General features: G+C 39.2%; 1 protein-coding gene across 1 annotated transcript in view; it reads left to right on the forward strand.

The window, feature by feature from the left end:
* Positions 1-14,941, forward strand: part of LOC134136754 (sodium channel protein type 5 subunit alpha-like) — a 34,333-nt gene that overhangs the window by 7,736 nt on the left and 11,656 nt on the right. Inside the window, exons 7-18 of the mRNA XM_062568775.1 lie at positions 1,372-1,429; positions 2,717-2,858; positions 3,371-3,568; positions 4,418-4,600; positions 5,148-5,540; positions 6,310-6,439; positions 8,042-8,280; positions 8,613-8,813; positions 9,798-10,151; positions 11,271-11,711; positions 12,661-12,798; positions 14,113-14,233. Coding sequence (XP_062424759.1) covers positions 1,372-1,429; positions 2,717-2,858; positions 3,371-3,568; positions 4,418-4,600; positions 5,148-5,540; positions 6,310-6,439; positions 8,042-8,280; positions 8,613-8,813; positions 9,798-10,151; positions 11,271-11,711; positions 12,661-12,798; positions 14,113-14,233 — 2,598 coding nt within the window. The remainder of the gene's footprint in view (positions 1-1,371; positions 1,430-2,716; positions 2,859-3,370; positions 3,569-4,417; positions 4,601-5,147; positions 5,541-6,309; positions 6,440-8,041; positions 8,281-8,612; positions 8,814-9,797; positions 10,152-11,270; positions 11,712-12,660; positions 12,799-14,112; positions 14,234-14,941) is intronic.

Raw genomic sequence — 14,941 nt, forward strand, 5'->3', positions numbered from 1 at the left:
AGACAAAACTACTTCATTCTTTCTTGTTATTTAATAAATGGAGACCGTCGAAGCAGTATTAAGGCAATGACCTGGAGGAAGTAGGGCTCAAAAAATCCAAAATGTGTGTTGCTTCACAAACTTTGCCTTGTTCACATCCTGTGCCATACATATTGCATTGGCAATGATGGCAAAAAAAATAAAATAAAATAAAATAAAATAAAAGGAATGCCCAGGCAGCTGTATAGAGGTTAAGTTACAATTCCTACGGGATCCATAACTTACACTGCTATCAGCCCAATTCTCTAGTACAGGATTTTCTTGGCTTTTTTCACTGCTTGCTTTAGTCCTGGCTTAGTGTGAAGTTCCCATAACCAGCTGGGAGAACTAGATGTTAATATGATCAGTTCTTCCTCTCTGTGATGCTTCCCTGCTCAATCTTAAAAAGCATTTTGTCAGTTTGCAGGAGCAGAGCCAAACAAAGTTTTGGTGGAAAAGAGCCCAGATAGTGACTCCTTTCTTTACAGTGTATTTGTGCCATATAGTATGCGAGACATTATGCTGTCTCTGCTCTGAACTCTGCTTAGATATGGGAAACACCAGGAAGATGCTAGACTAGCCTTGCATCCTGGATAATAAAATAGATTTTAATGGAGCTAATAGCACTGATGCTATTATTTACAGCCTGCCACTAACTCAAACATCAGAAAAACTCAAACTTGCTTCAAAAAGCAAGAAAAATAGAGGAAGATAAATGGACACAGTTCCAGCATCCAAATGGATGTGTCTGTCAATGAAACAGGGCTAGGACCTGCTATCTGGTTAGCATGGATATAAACCGCATGGATATAAACCATATGTGGATATAAACCATGGCATGGTTTATACCCACACAGCCTAATGCTCTTCTTCCTCAAAACAGGGCTTGGTTTGTGCAGCTTGTTGGAAACAGAACTGGCCCAGACTACACCAAACCACGTCCATACATTGTCCATTGCTACAGGCCCAAACTGGGCCAGAGAATGGGCTAACAATTACTAAACTTGGTGCTTCAGCCTGTGCCCTCTCATTACTAAATACTTCATACAGATGGGGCCAAAGTGGAAAAACGTTGTGTTTGGAAGGCTGCCTAAAATCTGAAATGTATACATGCATAGATGTTTGTGTGTAAATGTAGACAGGACATCTTGGAATATACTCCAGTAACTGTGAGAGCGAGACACCTATCTTTAATGCTCATTTCATATTTGTTGCACAGCAATTTGTATGTGTATGCACATACGCTTATCGGTCACTGGCTATTTATCACCACTCATACTAAAGGATAGAAGGTGCATGCTAGAAAGTGCATTGGTTTTACTATTCTTTCTTTTTGCTTTTTTTTTTCAATAGCAAACTTTGCTAAGAAGGAGGGTACCTCGGATATTTTACTATGTGGTGCTGGTGCTGGGTAAGTGCACTTAAAATATTTCTTGTTTTGATATTGTCTTTGAGTCATTGTGTTTGTGCTTGCTCAGTCGTTAAGCGGTGAACACGACATACAGATCCCACGCTTTCCTTGACAGCAGAAACAGGAACAAAGGCAGCAAAATCTAGTAAACAGTAAGACAATTTAATGCATGCAGAGAATGATGTACAAACCCGCAGCTGGCTTATTTGAGTCTTAATTCCTTCGAGTCCTTCCAGAAGATCCTGCCCGAGGTCGTATTGATCGCCGTCTCAGGGGTGCACCTGCAGTTTTGCATTGCAGTGGGTATTACGAAGCCAGGATGCAGCTCAGAGGTGAAAATCAATGCAGAGAGCCTCAGAGGGTGCTGGACTCTCTTTTTCACCTCATTTTCTGTGGACTCTTTTCAGTGAGGAAAAGCTGTTGCCCCACTATACCATGTTCTTGCACTAACCAAACGCACATCTGGCACCACCTTTGCCAGTGCTACTGGTCAATACAGTCACATTTGATCCCAGTTTCCATTTAATGAATTAGAAAGAGTGAAGTGTGGGGAAGGAAGGAAGATTAACCTCAAATTTTCTAATACTGATGGATGATTCATCCTAGCTGCAATAAAATTCAACCCAAACCTTTCCTTTCCCACCTGATGTAGGAGTGAAATGAAAACACTAAGGGCTTCCAGTATAGCTCAGGACAGACCCGCTTCTCCCTGTGAAAGCTTGTGAATATTAAACTAGGAGAATAACACACACATTTGGAGGGTGGGTTTGGGTCAGGAGGGAGATTTGGCCGCTTTGTAGAGAGAGGCAGAGGATGAGGACCTGAAGAGAGGGAAGATTGGTAGCAAGGGGAGACCTCTCCTCTCCTTTCTCCTCCTCCTCCTCCTCCATCCAGCCTGTCATCTCCTTTCTGCTGCTGAAACGTAGATACTGCTTTTTCTGTCCTCCCACCATCCTTCTTTCCAATCTACTGCCTGGGGTAGAGAGCAGAAAATTGGCTTGCAGGGCACTGGAACAGGTTGCCTGGAGAGGTTGTGGAGTCTCCTTCTCTGGAGATCTTCAAGGCCCGCCTGGACGCAACCCTGTCTACCATGCTCTGGGTGACCCTGCTGAGCAGGGAGGTTGGACTAGATGATCTCCAGAGGTCCCTTCCAACCTTACTGATTCTATGATTCTATGATTCTATAATATAATGCGTAACTGAACAGTAATCTGAACTCTCAGGTGAGTTAAAGTTGTTTTTCTTGAAATCTGCATGACTGAAAGAGCTTTCTGTTACTACATGTAGGACCTGCCCTCCAGAATATGTGTGCGAGAAAGTTGGGGCAAATCCTGATTATGGTTTCACCAGTTTTGATACTTTTGGCTGGGCCTTTCTATCCTTGTTCCGACTGATGACACAGGACTGCTGGGAGCGCCTCTATCAGCAGGTACCAGCTCCGTACAGTGCAGAACTGATCACCAGGCAGAGCCAAAATAGAAGATGCTTAGAAGGGACCAGAAACCTCAAATAAAAGCAATAACTACAAGTCCCTGAGCCCATATCCTCCCTTTTCCTTTCCAGCAAACTGTGGTCTTTGTCAGATTCCTTGAAAAAAAGGGATGCTGAAGGGCTTCCTGACACTACCCCTGTGATCCCACCATCTCAGGGACTGAGATAGTCCTGTGCCGTCCTGCAGAAATACGGCAGTGCCATCTTCCCCAGGAACACAGTTGCTCTTGCAGGATGTATGATTAGAGACTCATAGGCAATTGCATAGGTAGAAGGAGAAAGTGGGTGAAAAAAATCCAAGGAGGATCTATTTCTATTCAAGCTTCCTCAAATGTTTTTGAGACAAGCTTCAAAAAGAATTTCAGACAGACTTGGAAAGTTTATTTGATATTTTATCTGGTAATTTTAATCTTAATTTTAATTTTAATCTCCGGGGTGTTGTGCTTGCAGACGCTCAGAGCTTCTGGGAAGGTGTATGTACTCTTCTTTATGCTGGTCATCTTTCTGGGCTCATTTTATCTAGTCAACTTGATTCTGGCGGTGGTAACGATGGCATATGAAGATCAGAACAAGGCGACCATTGCTGAAACTGAGGCAAAGGAAAGGAAATTTCGGGAAACCATGGAATTACTACAGAAAGAACAGGAGGTAGGTAATTTTCACCATTACCAACATTAGTCTGGGTGTGCTGCTATTAGTCCCATAAGAAAAAAAAAAAAAGTCTCATGAGAAGCTGTATACAACAACCACTAATAGCAACAGGAGCAACTGGTAATTTATTGAAAGTAATGATTCCTAGAGCAACAGGAATAATTCTTCGTTCAGCTGAAATTTTTTCCTGTGAAGCAATGAATTTTTGTTGTGGATAATGAGCTTTAAAAATGGCTGTTAATGCAAGAAAAGTGGCATTTTATAATCTGGAAGATGTTAACCAGCTGCATTAACATCTGAGCCAAAGTCTATGGCAGCTGGATGAAAAGTCTCTCACTAACTTAAATGCCTTAGAGGCTCCTGGAAGGCAAGGCTGCTGTGTTTTGGAAGCACTGCTCTAAATCCAGTATGGGAAAGGAAGTCAGCCACAGTGTGAATACAGTCCTAAGGATACCCAAGGAGAAGACTGAATTTGAACACTCTTTAAGCATTTATTTGGAGGGGAGGGGGAAAGATATATTCTGCAGCATCATTTCCAAATTCAGTATTTTTATTGTAAACAAACCTGCCATCTGGAAGAACAGGATCTATAACATGATTATTTTGCTGCTGGAAGGAACCATACATGTGATCACGTAGCATACTGCAAATATTTTTCAGTGCTCCATATGTTGTGGGGATTCTCTCCTCTTTCTTGTAAAGCCATCATATCTTGGAAGATTGTTGATGAGCGTTGTGAAACCTAAATTGTTAAGAAGAAAAATACAGGGTGCACAAATGTTTTCTCTCTGTTTATATTCTAATTACACAACAAGAATTTAATCTACGTTTTTGCTTTAATTTCAGTTATTGGCTCTTAGAGGAATTGACATCATGTCAGTTAGCTCCTTTGAAACCGCTTCTTGGTCTGCAAAAGAAATCAAAGAAAGAAGCAATAGGAAAAAGAGAAATAAGTCCCTGGGGATAGAAGATTATGAAGAAGAAGAACAATTTCCCAAGTTACAGTGCACAGACAGTCAACGAAAGTTGGTAATCTATTGTCTGAATCTGAGATCCTTACAGCTTTGCCAATTTTAATTCTAAAATAAATTGCTTGAAAGCTCAAACCAAATCCTATTATAAAGACTGGTCATTCTTAAGCCTTTAAAATAAACAAGCTTTGGGGATGAGGAAGCATTATATGTAAAATTTCATTTGAAAAGGAAATATTATAGGTGAAGGAAAGAAGAAGACTTACAATAAATGTTAAAATATATTTTCCATAATACTGAGAAAGAGAAAAAAGTGATCTGGTATCACAATTTAACTTTTGTGCCATAATTCTTTAAAAAAAATTCTTATTAAAAATGTAACTACAAGGCTTATCATAAAAATAGCTGTTACAGCTGGCAGGGCTTTGTTATCTGCCTTTTAAAATCTAAACAAAATCCTTCCTGAATGATCTAAATTAAATAAGAGTTTTGGACTTGTGGTGGTTGATAGGAACTGTTATGAAACTCAAAAAATTTATTGTTTTCAAAACTGTTTTCTGTGATATTATGCCCTCCTCTTCTTATTCCCTTCCTTGGGCTTTTAGGCTCTCCTTGGCCTGGTGCACGGTCCCAACGCAAACCAGGTGAAACGCAGACTTAGCCATGGGAGTGTTTTTAATATCCAAATACCTGGTTCCAAAGCTGATTTTGGCGATGAGGAGACCCACAGTGCCGGGGAAAACGAATTCCAGCATCAGTCGCTGTTGGTCACACAGATGGGAAGGCGCTCCAGCGTGCAAAGTCAAGTGAGCCACAGTTCTCACTCTGCTACCCAAAATTACCTGCAGAGTGGTGGGAACTGGGCCAACACAGACGATTGCAAAGGACCTACTTCATCAGTGGGAGGAGGGAACAGCAGGGTGCACAGCCTAGATCCAGCTTCTTTGGAAGGGTTGACTCTCCCTCCGGTTATGGAAGACCCAGGGAAGGGTGACTTGGTAAGGAAAAGATATTATTTTAAATATATGCTTCATATTATGGTTTCTGCAAAAGTGCTAGGTTTTTCTTGTCTGACACACTTGTGAATTTTTAATAATTTCATTGAAATGAAAAATACTGGTGCTAGTGTCTGAGGAGAGTTGTCACCTGCCAGATGAATGTGTTTTTTGACACCAGCAGTGATACTGGTCTGAGAGGTTCCCAAAAGCTAGAGTTCATCGCTTCAGCATTTCTATTATAAACTCTGTTTTCCAGCTATGCATAACTTTACTAACGTATTTTTGAAACTTTGTGGTGCTGGAACTACAATGGTCACCAGAGAGCTTTTTTATCCCATGTCCTGCTGGAAGTTCATTTGGAATAGTACCAGTAGTTCCTTTCTCTTTCATAGTGTCTTTAGCATCATGCAGAAGCTTCATCTGTATGTTCTCCATGCAGGTAGAGATGTTTTTCTACCATGGTTATCCCTCAGCTCTCTCCTTTTCTGATAGTTTCTGCAATATTTGCTAGGGCTGTTTCTCCTCATGCACCTGAAAGATTCCCAGGTTTGTGTTTGTCCTGATGTTACTAGATGCTTGTGGGAATCAGTTTACTGCAGTGTTATTACCAAAGACCTTCATTCTAATACAGCAATTACACCACGGGAAAAAAAGGCACATTTATTTGGCTGCCTGTCATCATTCCTATTAACTTTCCTAGTTACCGATCATCACATCCTACTGCATTTTATTCCTGTGGTATCTTCCTAATCATGTTTACTTCTTTAAGCAGCCAGCTGTAACTGATGAGAACAGCGTGATGCATTTGCCTGCTCATCTGTCAGTGGAGTACTTTAATGAGGCACTTCAGAGACAAAGGGCAGCAAGTGTAGTCAGCATAATTACCACTGTCTTGGAGGGTAAGTGGCTCCTCATTATGTTTATTGCAATCCTGAGGTAATGTTAGTGTGAAAGACCAAAATGTCAATACATTTCTTAAAGGTTAACAGAGATCTGAAAAGGTGCAGTTAGGAATTTCACCCTTAATTCATCTTTTTTAAATGCATTATAGCACTGTCTTTACATACTTGAACGCATTCTGTGCTCATCATCATATCTCATTCTGTAGGACAAATCATGAAGGGGGTAAGTGATGGTGGGTGGAAGGAATTTCTCTTGTGCTAAGGTTGCAGGCCTGGGGCTATGTGCTTCCCCACTCTTGTTACTGGTGATACAACACTGGCAGCAGCACACGCGTAAAGACTTGGCCAAATCACAGCTCCAGAACATCCAATGGAGAGGGACTTGCTTTGCAGTTCAGTTCACCAAACTGGTTGTGCCATGCACATTTAGCTGCAAACTGCAGTTGAAGAAGGCTGTCCCTTTACTTGTAGCTCTAAGTGGCTGTGGATTAACCTGAGAACCAGTATTGCAATGGGGAGCAGACAAACTGTATTTACTAGGAACGTCGTGCAATTCTGCTGGATTCACGTAGTATGAACAAAGAAGAAACCGTATGATCTGGAAGAAGAGAAGACAAGAAGTAGACCTGGAGGGAATTCGTCAGAATGATTTAGATCTGGATAAACAGCATGGGTTGGAATCACAGATATGAGTTTGGAGAAGAAGTGAGAATTAAAACCGAGAGAGGAAATAAGGACAGGTCCAACTAACAGTAAGGAACGGCAGATTCTGTTCATCTGATCTTTGCTAAATTTTCAGATCCCTGAAAATCAGATTATATAAATATAAGCACATTAGGAATGATCAGTAGATTTCCATTCGTCAATGAGTTTGCACAGGACTTCAGCAGGACTCAGCAATACTGACTGGTGAATAAAGAAAGGCTATGATTCTTTCAGTGACTCATACCAAATGTTTTACCAAAGGGATATGAATTACAATGCCTTTATTTTACGCTTTTGTTACAGAAAAAGAGATCACTTCTCATAGGAGAAGTGACCTAGGGGCACATTTCAGGTGCGGTGGTTCTGGGATTTGCGCCACTTGCAACCCGAATGTCTAAGGCTGCTGTTGACTTCTTAGATGCCTATGATAGTCAGTGGAGATGCAGGAGCATTGAATATGGTATAGCCAACGGCGTGGTCAGCTATGTTAGGATCAGATGAAAAATGACTTTGAATCTGTTTCTGTTTTGACTACTGAAAATCCCTAAGGAAAGGGGTAGATGTATGGCTGCTATACCCTAAACATCTGCATTTAGTCAGATGATTCTAGTAAAAGTCTGTACTGGAGACATAAAAAACCTAATCCAACAGCTATTGATGTTAATCCATGTAGTGAATTTTGGATACAATTTTCTCTGAATTTTCTCTTCGTGTTCATTAGCTGTAGGGACTGCATGAACGGTAGAAGGTGGAAAGGAGCTTAGGTGCTCTGTGTGAGTTGTGAGGGTTTCTTTTATCTTCATTTTTTAAAATTTTGATTATTTGGTGCTATTATTTCACCACATTGCTCAGTAATAATTACTTTATTATTATTCTTTTTTTTTTTCTTTTTAGAACTTGAAGAATCCCAGTGGAGATGCCCACCATGTCTGAAAAATTTTGCTTTAAAGTATCTGATTTGGGACTACTGTCCACTTTGGTTGAGAATCAAGAAAAAAGTGGCTGCTTTCATAAAGGATCCTTTTACTGATCTCACCATCACTATCTGCATTGTGATGAACACTTTGTTTATGGCACTGGAGCACAACGACATGACAGATAGTTTTAAATCAATGCTTAATGTAGGCAACTTGGTAAGCAAATTCTCAAGTATGTGATGTTTTATATTGGGGACTGATTGATGGGTATTTTTCGCTTGAGACACAAAGAATAAGCTTAAAAGTGAAAGGTCAGCAAAATCTAAGTTCATGATCTCTAAATTTCTGACTTATGCAATTCCCCAATTTTGTTGATGCACTTTCAACAGACACTCCTGAGAAAGCAGAAAACAAGCCTCTCACTTTAATTGAAAGTGCATTAAAAGTTAATAAAAGCGGACTTTGTTGACCTGTCCATGACTACTACTAAAGATTAGATATATTCATGGCAACTTAAGCTGATGCTGCTTACTATTCCTTTGTCACAGGTCTTTACAGGAATCTTCACTGCAGAAATGATCTTGAAAATCATTGCTCTAGATCCCTATTATTATTTTCAGCAGCACTGGAATATTTTTGACTGTGTAATTGTCATGTTGAGCTTGGTTGAACTGAGTCTTCCCAAACACAGAAGCAAGAAAGAGAGGAGAAAAGGAGGAATCGTGTCAGTTTTACGATCCTTCAGACTGGTAATGCCTCCTGCTGACTCAGCTGCATAAAACATTGTGTTATGAGTATCATAGAGAAGATTTCTATGGTCTGCAGTTAGGATAAAGTAGTTTTTTTTCTTCTTCTTCCTTTTTTTTTTTAAATCTTAGTAACGGGAAAAAGATGTTAGAGTCAAACTTTAATGTCATGTGTATTACTTTGATTATAGTGAGAAATACTCAGAGAAAAAGTATTCCAGAACAAATGTATTAAAAAAAAAAAAAAAAAAAAAAAAAAAAAAAAAAAAAAAAAAGAAGAAGAAGTGGCAGAGTTGAAGTACAGAGAAAAGTATACTTTGAAGAGAAGGTATTCATATGATATATAATGGTCTAGACTTTTTATCATAGTGCAGCATCTAGACTCTTAAACTTGGTCCTTTCTGTCATAAGTAAATTAGTTACCATACACTGCATCTGTCATATTGTATGAACACCTGTCCATATATACCAAGCACTTACTAGGGATACCAATTAGTCTGGTTCTTAAGGAGGCTGTTGGTTTATCTTTGCAATATTGCCCAGGTTAAAAAAAAAACCCAAAGCTATGCTTTTTTATGGAGACAGCTTTAGGAAAACATATTTTATGTAGAAGAACAGCCCTTCAAAACTACACACAAGTCACCTTCTGAAGGTGTCCTTGACTGTAAAGAGAAAATAGCTGGTTAGTTTAAATCAGACACCTAATTTAAGCTAAAAGCTAGGTGTGAAGAACCCCGCTCTTGGGAAACAAACAGTGAAAGCATGCAAAGGAAGGGGATATAACACATGCACAAGTTCATAGATATACTATGTTGGTCACACCTTGATGTCACAGTAATATACTCTTTATATTATTGGAATGGTTCAGGATGTTTATAAAATGGGTTTTTTTTTTTTTTTTTTTTTTTTTTTTTTTTTGCAAGTTTTGAATGCAAAGATGGGTTATCTCTACTGATGTCTAACACTGTGCTTTATCTTTTTACACAGCTGAGGGTCTTCAAACTGGCAAAGTCCTGGCCAACTTTAAACACTCTTATTAAAATCATTGGTGACTCATTGGGTGCCCTGAGTAATCTAACCCTCGTCCTGGCAATCATAGTTTTTATTTTTGCTATAGTAGGGATGCAGCTCTTTGGGAAAAGTTATGGGGATAACAGCCATAAAATAGCTAAAAATGGCCAGCCACGCTGGCACATGATGGACTTTTTCCACTCGTTCCTTATAATCTTCCGAATTCTGTGTGGAGAATGGATTGAGACCATGTGGGACTGCATGGTGGTAGCTGACCGAACGTTTTGCCTCCTTGTCTTTTTGCTGGTCATGGTGATAGGAAATTTAGTGGTGAGTTTTTGATATTTTTCCTCTCTTTATCATGTGAATAGTGGAAAATACTTAACTGCTTTTGTGTTAATAAAGAGTAGTTCCCCAAAACAGAGGTAGAAGACCTATTATGTCTTTACTGTCTACAAAAGATATTTTTGCTGTTCATCCCCGAGCTTCTGTCCATATTTTCAGCGTGGTGCTTTGTGCACAACATCACTTGACTCTCTCATGTGACAATGTGCTTTGGGTTTCAGCAACAAATAGCTTTCCAACTGAAATAACAAAGGCAAATATTTTTCCTTCACCTCTCAGGATCTGCATGGAAATAATCACTAAGGTTTAAGGTTTGCCTCCTTCAGTTAATGGAGTAACGCAAAAAATCCCTCTGTAAATCAAAATCTGGGTTTTGTTTAAGATCTTATAAGTATGAATTTGTGATAGGCAAACAGTAGAATCTACACTCCTATCATTGAAATCAAGGTTTTCTTTAGTCATGTGTGTGATATTCCCTGCTGACTGTGCAGGATTATCTGTGCCTAGATAACTGAGGCATGCTATCTGCCCAGTTCTGATGTGATAAAAGTTAAGCTGCATAAATCTCATCCTAAACTGGAATATGAGCTAAAATAAATTGGAACTTAGGAAAAAGTTGAAGCCTGCCTTGCCCATACCCCCTGCCAATAATAATAAAAATAATAAGTTTGTAAATGCTTCTTTTTAAATGTACTCATAAGCAGGAAGGAAAGCTCAATTTGAGAGACTTGGTTTTGCTTTTGTGACAGCGTTGCAGATTAGATAGAATTGCTGAGCCTGAAGAAAGTGACATAATTAAACTAATTAGCCATGCCCATAGTTTTTGCTACTATTAAAACCTTTGAAAAGTTGTTTGTGTTAAATATTAGCAATTGGCATGCACATATCTGTCTTAGCTCCCGTTTTAAATAACTTCTGGTACGGCGAGTGTCATGGCAACGTAGTGCTTCCTGAGAGATGAGTTTGTCTCAGCAGCAATAACGTGATCACAGTCATTTCTTCTTTGCCTTGTTTTGGTTTGTTTGGAGAGACCGAACTTCGATAGGAGCTGTATTCTTCCAAGTTAGAATTTAAATTTCTGAATGATATTGTTCTGACTTTCAGGTTCTCAACCTGTTCATTGCACTACTACTGAATTCCTTCAGTACTGACTGTCTCCAGACAGCAGAAGATGATGGAGAGATGAATAATCTTCGGATTGCCTTTGCTCGGATTCACAAGGGATTTCACCTTGTAAAAAGCGTTACTTGGGATACCTGTTGCAGAAAGCTCAGGCATCTGAAAAAACCACATGGAAAGAAAATTAAATTGGCTGCCCAGGACCAAATTGGTCCTGTTTTTGGAACACAAGGAAAAATCTGTAAAGAGAATTATAGTAATGAAGGAGCTGAGAAAAATGAGGACAAATACTCCAGTCCTGAAGATTTTATTAATAATCCCAATATATTTGTTTGTGTTCCTATTGCTGAGGCAGAGAATACAAGTGAGGGTTTTGAAGATGATGATAAACTGAGTGCATTTACAGACACAGAGTGCAACAAAATGGTAATAAATTTTTTAATTTGTATTTGGATACTAGTGTACAACATATATATTGAAGTGTGTGTGTATCTTAGGAAACCGTCTCTAGCAGAACAGGATGACGTATGTGTTTCCACCTCTAGATGATTACAAAATTCTGATTACAAAAATACAAATCTTTAGAGTGAGGATTTCTTGATCACCTGGAGCCCTTTAAAATCAAGATTATTTATGATCTTAAAAGAAAGACCATAAACTGTTGGGTTGACTGCAAGCTGCTGGAAGATATGTTGTGTTATGTGTAGATAATTGCCTAGTTCGTAGAGTGTTGGTAGATAACTGCAACAGTCCTTTGTGACTTTGCAATTCGTTAACCTATTTTGGCATTATTTACATGACAGAGCAAAAACATATGTGCTACATAAAGGACGTATTATCATGGACTTGTGATATGAAATCTTAACTATGGTCCATTCTTTGGCTTTTGTCTTTGCAGAATACAGAATATTGTAACTCTTAGAACAAGCTGGAAAGATAAAACATGGGATGGATCTATTAAATTCATGTTTTATATATATGGTAGCATAAATAATCCTATTTCTTTCCCTCTGAATTTTTCAGTCTTATTTTAACCATAGAACACCCTTTTTCCAGTTCCAAGTTTTCCTACCTTAACTTTACATCTTAATCCAAATGAAAAAAATTCTCACTTAACTTCCATAGTCCCTGGGTCAGGCTGCTTGTCAAATTACTACTTCCTTAATTTGCTGAATACCCACAAGGAAAAACTTCCTTCTTTCTATCCCTAGATAACATCAGAAACTCAAAATGAATACATCTGCATGACTAGTCTTGTCCAGGGAGCCCTTTTTAAAATGATTTGTACAACTTATATTTCTTTCTCTTCCAAATTGTTCACCCCCAGAAAGGAGAGGGGAAAAAAACCCCACTCTAATCCACAGATTATTTTCAGGAGGAAAATCAGCTGAGGCAAAGGGGAGAACGAGGGAAAAGTTCAGGAAGCTGGAGTAAAGGATCGGGATTTTCCTCTGAAGAATTCAGTGTGCCTTGCCTAGGAGAGGACAGGAAGGCGTCAGCAGAGCAGAAAGAGGTAACAAAACTCTGTTATTTGACATTGAGTTTCCAGGTTTCATCGAGCTCTGATGTGCATTTCTGTTGTGGGAGTTCAATAAAGATTGTAGAAAATGGAAAAAAATGCAGCTTGACTTCGGGGAAGGGATGTCTTCTGATCCATTTTAATCCATAAGCAGTTTCTAATCCCATTGCCATGGGACTCTGTAGGTGAGCACACCAGGGTTCGTAGCACCTTTTGGGCAGCCCCTGCAGTGCAAAGTGAGAGCTTGGTTTAGTAGCGTTAGCGGTGCTGAGCTCGAAGCAGTGGGTCTGTTCAGTCAGCTACGGAGTCAGGATTCTGCAAACGAAACTGAACCTGAGCTGGGTTTCTAGGTATTCACTAAAATACGTGTGTATATATACATGCATACATACATATATATATACACACACACACATTCATACAAGAGATTGCTTAGAAACCAAAACACTATAAAATAATGTGATTCAAATAAATCACTTCTAAAATTCTCTCTGCTATTTTGTATTTCTTGAAATCTGAGTGAGAAAAAAAGAAAGTGACATTTAAGGAGCATTACGCTTACAAGCAAAAGTGGGAAATTCCTGCAAGTCTACCTTGTGTCCTAAATATCTCAGTTCCAGGAAACATAATACTTTAAATGAGTTGCTCACAAAGAAACTAGAGATAGTAATTATTCAAGAAAACCATTTTAGAATAATTTTGAATAAAAAATACATTCAAAATGTGACACTGGCTTCCAGCACTTTGGAAACACAAACCCTGCAAAGCCTAGCACGGTTAACCTGTAACAAACTACTGACTGGTTGCATGTTATATATTATGTGTGTTGGGATTGTAAAACATTTTGTAGGGCAGAGAATATATATGCTTCCAGTTGCAACTTCATAAGCACTTTCTTGAGTATTTCTGATGCAACAATATATTTATCTGATCCTCCAGTTTAAATGTATTCCCCTAGGTTTTCCTGTCTTTAGTCCAGCTAAAGCTTTCCCAAGTTTGAGGACTACATGTACTATATAAAAGTTGCAATCTCTTTAGATAATTTAAGCTGGCTCATGTAGATATATGGATATGCATTTATACATCGTAAGTATATAGCTTTGGCTCCCATTTGAATGCACCTGCAGGTATTTCTAAGCTCATATACTTTTAAAATCAAAGTCCATTCCTTTAGTAACGCTATTTGAAATATTAGTATATAGCCAAACTTTACTTATTTGCTGTTAATTGCAGTTTCTCAGGGACAAAATTATTCAGCTGGGGCCAAATGTAGGAAGAATCAATGCCTGATTTTATTTTGTTTGGCAGTTTGACAATGTCAGCTCTTCTGAAGGCAGCACAGTGGATCTGACGAATCCTGAAGACCTTTTGAGGCAAATTCCAGAGTTTGCGGAAGACTTGAAGAACCCAGACACATGTTTCCCAGAAGGTAAGGCTCAGATGTTTTCACTAACGAGAAGAGTCAAAAATAATCTATTTCTCTAATGATGCTGAGCCAACAGGGTGAGAGTAATTTCTCTTAATTTTGGTTGCCCACAAATCAGACATCAGGTCTAAATTGTTGGGCCCCTCTAGTCAATGCAGAGATCATGGCACCTGAGGAATAATCTCCCTTTCCTTAGATCCCGAGGCCCAGAGTCGGGCATATGCGATGGTTGCAATGAAGTGAGGTGAATCCCGTCTCACAGGACAGCATCAAAGTGGCTTCAGGGCGTTAGCGTGGGAGAAATGTGTGCAGGGAGGTCCCACCTGACACGGGCACTAGCAGAAGGCACTTGGCGCTTCGGATTTGTTCCTACCTTACACCAATATAAGTGCTTATTCCCTGAATAATGTTTTAAATCCCTAGAACGATCACGGGAGTGAAATAGCAGAGTGAAGACATCGGGATGAAGAGGAACATGGGATGTTGAGTGGGGAATCCCTTTTTCAAATCGCTGTGCAACATTTAGCTTTGCAAGTTTTCATTACAGGCTGCGCTCGGTACTTTCATAAATGTTTCCTACTCACATATGCACAACAATATGTGATTTCTATACGAAGAAAATAAACAGTTCATCAGATTTTTCCCAAATAATTTTAATTACTGACAGCTTGGGTAATCACTGCACTCTCAGTATTAGACGTGAGCAAATAG

The sequence above is a fragment of the Rhea pennata genome, chromosome 2 (assembly GCF_028389875.1).
Source record: "Rhea pennata isolate bPtePen1 chromosome 2, bPtePen1.pri, whole genome shotgun sequence".
NCBI classification, from domain to species: Eukaryota; Metazoa; Chordata; class Aves; order Rheiformes; family Rheidae; genus Rhea; species Rhea pennata.